Below are 7,340 nucleotides of genomic sequence, written 5' to 3' on the forward strand. Positions count from 1 at the left end.
CAGTAAATCAGTAATACCAATGATCTCGGGATGAGTGTAAATATTTTGGGACATCATTTCACTGATAACAGTTCATATCACAAGACAAATTATTATACACTTATATTCTTTTTTTGTCCACCAAAATCCAAAGAGTCTCAGCACTGAAGCATGCTGTAGCCCCCAAAATCTAGTTATGAGCATTATACCCTCCTTCTTTATATTACGGGTTTTGTTTCCTTGAGCTTTTAACAAGAAATATTTGGCAGAGACTGTTTTACAGTAAGAAGAGGTGCTTTTTGTTTGTTTCTTTTTGTAACAAAACAGGTGGATGGAATATTAGAAGGTTGGATTTGGAAAATGGCAGCAGCTCTGAAGTCTCAGCAAAAACAAATTAATGTGATCGTTGCAGACTGGCTTGTATCTGCTCACCAGCACTACCCCATTGCTGTACAGAATACACGCTACATAGGACAGGAGATAGCGGATTTCCTGGAATGGCTGGAGGTAAGAGCCGCCCATGTTTCTCTGGAAAAGACCTGTTCACATGTTCTTATGCTTCTGCCATCTTTCTGGAATGCTCTGCTGGTTAATGATGTTCATTTCAATCCTTTACGCTTCTTTATGTCTTCCAAAAACTTTCATATGACTTTATAAAACTTCCATCACGCAAGAGAAAAAAAAAACAAGTGGTCTTGTTTATTAAAATATTTTTTATGTATCTTTAGAGGTGAAATAACTTCATGCCATTTTAGCTTTTCAGTCAGCATGTGTCCGGACAGCTGAGAGTCCCACACTTTGAAAGCATACATACATGATCATTTGGAAGTGGTTAGTTCAGTAAAATGAGGTACATTATCTGTGCTTTTATCTTCTGCTTTTAATGCAGAATTGAAGAATGACATTGTGTCTGATTTCTGCCTCAGCTCCTCAAAGATTATTGTAAAATAATGGCTTACAGATCCAGAATGTAAAGGGGGACCTTTCAAGAAGACAGACAGAGCACACAGCACACAAAGAAGATGACATGGAGGTAGCAGCGAGTACAGAGCCATGTTAACATAGTGACTGCTTAACAAAACTACTACCTAGGGAGCAGTGGCCATGGCTAAATTGAAAAGGCTGCAGACAAGTCTGCAAGAGATCACTGGTCTCCAGCACTATTTAAGAAAATGCAGAAAGCAAACAGTAGAATGAGAATCACTCATACCAACCAGGCATGCTAAGCAGCTCTTATTTCGTTTATCTCCAGTACTAATTTAAATTACCTAATTTGAAATTAAATTATACTTCTGCACCTCACAATGATTTTTTTAATACATTAATTTGAATATGGTGAGGACTAAGGTGAAAGGGGAATACACTGCAAAGCTAAAAGAATTTTAGCAAATACTGTTGAACGGCTAAACTGCTTTCAAAAGGAATGGCAGGGCTAGAAGAAGCTGTCAGGTACCATGCCCAGTTAGGGACAACAGGCACAGAAGAGAAGGCAGAAGAGCCAGAGTCACTGTTTTTCTGTTGTGACATTACAAGAAACCTTAGCTCTTGGTCAAATGTAGTTTAAGCTGAGTCTAAAGTCACATTTTGAAGCTGTTTAATTATTGAATGAATGAAATAGTGGACTTCGTTCAGTTCCCAGGAGGACACACCACGTTGTCAACAATTAAGAGAGTCTGTGATTTCTCCAGTGTCAGCAAACAAATCGAAGCTTGAATAAACAATTCCTTGCTCCAGCACTGTAGGTAGCTTCTCTTGTACCACAATATGTTCTAGGATTTAAATATACCACAAAATTTCACAGCATTCAACTGAGTGTGTTCAAGCTGTACACCCTACTTTTGTTGAGAAGCACCCCTCCTGAGTTTAACGGTAATAACCCCTTCATTCCAACTGTCCTAACCAGAGAGTTATGCTTCTGTCTGCTTACAGAATTTGGAATATCCTCAGTGGTGGTAACAAAAACTGCAGTGCTGGGCAACATTCTTTAATAAAGAATAAAATTAAAGTAAATCTCGGCACTCTTAGTCCAAGAGTTAGTAGTAGGGGATGATCGGTAACAATCTCAACAGCATCCATCTCAAAAAAATCTGCCAAGAAAATTGTTCAGATCTTTTGATTTCTAAGAGCTGCCTCTCTCAGAAGAAGGTTGCCAAGTTTTGGCTCATCTTCACAACAGACAGGTATCAAGACTCTAAAGTCACTCCACTGGGACACGCAATATCCACAATGAAATTAAAACAGAGATTTGCCTTTCCAGCAAGAAGAAAATGCCACACTATCCTGTACAAGTCAGAAAATCTTTAAGCCTGGTAGCTCACGTGAAATGCTTAAGATTAAGATAGTATTGATTAGGTAGGAAGACAGGCCTGAACCCAATTCTGCTTCAATAGATTTGTTTCATATCCGATATCCAGTTTTGTACAAACCAACTCAAGAAATGCCACTGCTGTATCACTGAGCATGTCTGACCAATGTTTTGCTACTTTGGCTTGTGCTAGTGACTCAGGCAAAAAAAGCAAGGCACTTTCTATGAAAGATTGGTTTACACTGAAGTTAAAGGACAGATACCCATCTTATAGTCATCGGAATGCTGCAGGCAAAAGACAATGCACATTTGCATCACTTGCAACAAACAGCATCAGAAATCCTGCTATCTATGTTGATGGTTTTCCAGAGCACGGCACGTAAGCAGCGGTGCCCAAACCTGTGGCGTTTTCCTCCTGCATGAAAAGGAGGCAAGGAATAACATTCAGACAGTGAAAAGATTCAGTGCATGATCCACACACCTCATCTGACCTCCATCATGAACGTACACATTTCTTGTGTTGTAATTCATGGTATTCCTCGCTTGTAGTAAGTATTTCCCTGTTTACATTTTGTATTTTCTGCACCTAAATCAAGCTGCCACTATCTTCCAGGAATCCATTCAATTTTCCAGAAGCAATGCTCACCTAATTGGGTACAGCCTTGGAGCTCATGTTTCCGGATTTGCTGGAAGTTATATCCATGGTACGAACAAGATTGGAAGAATTACAGGTAACAGACATGCAATTTTTAGAAAGGTAACAGTCAATGAATTTAAGTCACACAGATATTTGACATATCAATGTCATATCAACCTTTAGTGTTGAATAGCAGTATTTGCCACAGTTTAGAAGATTCATCCCATTGTTTTAGAAATTAAGATTTAGAAAATGTAACGAAACACTTTTCAAAATGAAGCATCACCATATTTTGTATCCTTAATAGATGCTTAAATTAAACAAAGTTAGCACTTGATTGTTTTCACCGGTGGTGTTTTTCACCTCCTGTAATGTTTTGTAACTGTACTACTAATGGAAATACATTTATAAGGTTATTGATACACACCTAATGCAAGTGACAGCTTAAACAAACAAAACCAAATCAGAAGTGTATTTTTCAGGAGGCTCACATCAGCTATGTTTAAGTTATCAGAGAAAGCATCTTACTTCGATTTGGGAGTGAGGCAAATACACATGACTAGTTTGAACTTCCAATTCCAATCTTGGATTCATTGCCACATTATCACAGTCCCTTATACAATCAGCTCTTGTGACAGTGCCTGCATGCCAAGAATCTGATTTTACACTATGTGGCATATTACACCTGTGTGTACACAGAAGGACTTCAGTTCACCAGTGCTGCTTGTTCAAAGCATATTAGTACATCAAACCTCAATAATACGTAGAAAACATTAAACCACATCAAAACACATTTTGTGTAGCACCTATATGCATTCTTCAGCACAAATTACTCAGACTTGTAAGAATAAGCTCAAAAATTTCCTAGTGTGAAAGCTATTAAAAATAAAAGTAAATGCATGCCTTCAGGGTGACATAGCTACCTGTAGCCTGTGTTATTAGTCTTGTCTAGTTACATCTATGCAACTATGTGAGTCCATAATACCAATGGAAGAACCTCAAATTGAGAAGCTTGTTCTCAAAACTGAAGGCAGCTTTAAACTACGCAGGCAGTCCTTCTCGATAAATCAATTCCCAACGAAAAAGAGCACCATACAAAAATATCGTGCACACCAAAAGTCAGCAAGACTCCCTAAGTGGTATATTATTTTTCTAAATACTGCAATAATTTGCCTCAAAGGCTTTTAAGTTGAACAATTATTAAAAAAATCTGTCTAGCAGACTTAGAGTCTCTCAAGCAGTAAGGGAACCTTTATGAAGTTTCAGGTCCTAAATGTGGGCTAAAAGTCATCCTTGTTGTGGGACTGGTATCTTCAAAAGGGCCTCTGAAATACATGACCTCTAGAGCATGAAAACAAAATTAAGTAAACATCCCTCAGGTAACAAAGCAGGAGCAGCATGGTTTGTCTGTAACAAACAAATCCATCTCTGGGCCTGTGTCCTTGTGCATGTAGTAGTTACTGTTTATTACAGTGCCTGTGTTTACCTTTTGGTGTAATCTCATACCCTCTTCAGGACAAGTGTTCCTGGCATTGTTCCTATGGGGAAAGACCTTGTAAAGTACCAGTGTTGTCTTTACTTTACTGCTGTTTTTAAATATTTATCACAGACTTCACTCACAAAAGAACAGCCCATCTGCACTACATCCTAACTGGATTATTTGCATTTATTGCAGGCCTTGACCCTGCTGGCCCCTTGTTTGAAGGCATGTCACCAACAGACCGTTTATCTCCAGATGATGCAAACTTCGTAGACGCAATTCATACATTCACTAAACAGCACATGGGTCTCAGTGTTGGCATCAAGCAGCCTGTGGCTCATTTCGACTTTTACCCCAATGGAGGCACCTTTCAGCCTGGCTGTCACATCATGCATGTGTATAACCACATTGCAGAGTACGGAATCACTGGTAAGAACCAACGGCACAAAACGGGAAGCAGCATTGCAGCTGCACTGACAGTATCTCTGGGAAACTTTACAGATCTCTATGGTCTTAAACAGCATCTAATGCGAGTATTGCATCCCATTATATGCAAGAAATTTTTTTTCTAGAAATCGGTTATCTGATCTTTACATGTATTTTCAAACTGTTCTTACTGACTCCAGTAAGGAATTTGGCTGCCTAGCACTCCAGAAAATGAGGCCACAAGCATCCTGCTGCCTAGCACTTCTGAATAATTTCAAAGGTATTTGTTTTAGCAGTAGAGGAAATGAGAAAAATTATTCTAATTAAGCCAGATTAATCTAGTGTGCAATTAATTATTTCAAATCAAATAAAACACAGGGCTGTACTACTCACCTCCTTAGTTCACCTTTTCCCAACTCCATGTCCTTCAGCTGCACAGATGATGCTCTCTCTAGGACTTCACTGTCAGTGTTTGAGGCTGGGTTTTATATACTGAAGCTTATTTCCAATGTACCTAAATATAAACATATAGAGAAACTGATGCAACATGCTGAAAAAGATAAGGTACTGATGCAACTATCAACACACTATCTAAAAGTAGACTTTACTTGATAGCACATAATTCATGACAAATGTGAAATGAAGCACCAGCTAGAAAGCTTATCAGTGAAGACGTGTAAAAACAGTCCATCATGATGTATCCAAATTACACAGGAGGAAACTTTTGTAATTTGATGACACAGAAGAAAAAGTTACCTCTCATAAAAGCAGATCTATGTATTTAATAATTTTTTGATGTTTTTAACACATTGTTCTTTGTAATTTCCCCCCAGTAGTACCTGAAAGCAAAATTCAATCCACCATCAGAGTTTGTCACTCCGACAGGGACAAAAGATGACATTAGTATGTAAGCATCCAACAGAAAACACTGTTCAACCATTCAGAGTGGGACTGCTGCCTCTAATGTGGCATGACCTGAAAGACTGCATATAACCTTAAATTGTATTTCATATTGACTGTTACAGCCAGGACAATGAAATCAAGGTTCATATTTACAGTTTTAAACAGTCAGCCTACAGAAATTTAAGGAAATTTTATTATCATGTGACTTCAGCCAAACTATCTGTGAATGATCCTAAAAGTAAAGTTGCTCCAGTCTATGATTTCTGAGGCAAAACCATGATGTAAAGGGGTGGGAGTTGGGGAGAAGGCTAAAATAATTATGTAAAGGGTAGTAAAAGGGTATGGGGGGAACAATAACATATTGTTTACAGCTGGTTACCGTACTCCTCTGCAGTTGAAACGTGGGAACAAGGAAGAGGAAAGAAGGACAAAGGCATGCAAAATTTTGTTGTTTGCATTTTTTCAGGCATTGCTCAAACTGTGAAATGTGCTCACGAGAGGTCAGTTCACTTGTTCATCGACTCTCTGCTTCACAATGACAAGCAAAGCACAGCATACTGGTGCAACGACATCAACACGTTCAACAAAGGAATGTGTCTCAGCTGTAGGAAGAACCGATGCAACACACTGGGCTACAACATCAGGGAGGAACGGCTCCCAAAGAGTAGACGACTGTTTCTGAAAACAAGAGCTCGAATGCCTTTCAAAGGTTTGTGGGAACACTTGTTACAGTGTCCGGATCGACCACGGTGTGTGAAAATGAGCCTAAGCTCTGGGATCCTGTTTACTCGGGGTTTTTTTAAGCTTATCAAAATCTATCGGGATAATCAATTTCCTGAGATAACTAAGAACCCCACAGGCCATGTTGATGCCCTTTTATCAAGATCCCGGCAGTACTTCTGCAGGGAAGAGCATGCTGCATACATGCCACAGGCTAACTGTGGATCCGAGGCCTCGGGATGCTGAGGGTCCGGATCTACAGGATCTTCCTGCACCTGCCCTGTGTGAATTTGTGGTAAGATATGCAGCCAAGCCGAAAAAGCAGCAGGATTGCTCTGGGAGGCCTCTAAAACATCCTGTTCCAAGTTTGCCCAAATTTTATCTGCAATTAGCCTACAAGATGACATTTAACTCACTACTTTTCAAACAATGGAGAGAAAACCAGAATAACATGGATTTTACAGAGCAGAACTATAGTACTAAACCAGTGACTTTAACTCCATTAAATTACTTTCTCAAGAGCACAAAATCACAATTTTCAGGGCTCAGAGAGACAATCAGTGTGGTTTCTTGCTCGTATCACCAGGCAGAAGGGAAGCAGCATGACAGGAGAAGGAGCCCTGTGAGCCAGCCTCCGATACCCAGTGGTGCGGGCCTGGCTGGAGGCTGACGGCGCCTCAGCTGTGAGAGCCCACAGGAGAAGTGCTGCTGACGAGCAGCCGTTCGCCTCCTAGCAGAAAGGTTCACGTACATGGCAAAGCAAGAGCAGGCAGGACTGGGCAGGGTGAGCGGCAGGGACACACTTCCCAAGGGACTCCCAGCGCAGGTACTTGCGGTGCGCGCTGCTCCTCCTCACCACCTCCTTCCCCGGCTCCCGACGAGGCCCCCGG

At 40.3% G+C, this 7,340-nt stretch overlaps 1 protein-coding gene across 1 annotated transcript in view; it reads left to right on the forward strand.

Annotated features, from left to right (window-relative positions):
- The window catches only part of LIPC (lipase, hepatic), a gene marked incomplete at its 5' end in the record, with an annotated part of 8,343 nt that extends 1,647 nt beyond the window's left edge, over nt 1-6,696 (forward strand). Inside the window, 4 exons of the mRNA XM_010024003.1 lie at nt 307-486; nt 2,898-3,015; nt 4,597-4,830; nt 6,197-6,696. Of these exons, the coding sequence (XP_010022305.1) occupies nt 307-486; nt 2,898-3,015; nt 4,597-4,830; nt 6,197-6,696 (1,032 nt within the window). The remainder of the gene's footprint in view (nt 1-306; nt 487-2,897; nt 3,016-4,596; nt 4,831-6,196) is intronic.
- Between the last annotated feature and the right edge of the window lie 644 nt (nt 6,697-7,340).

Source organism: Nestor notabilis, unplaced genomic scaffold (genome assembly GCF_000696875.1).
Source record: "Nestor notabilis isolate BGI_N333 unplaced genomic scaffold, ASM69687v1 scaffold11651, whole genome shotgun sequence".
Classification (NCBI taxonomy): domain Eukaryota; kingdom Metazoa; phylum Chordata; class Aves; order Psittaciformes; family Psittacidae; genus Nestor; species Nestor notabilis.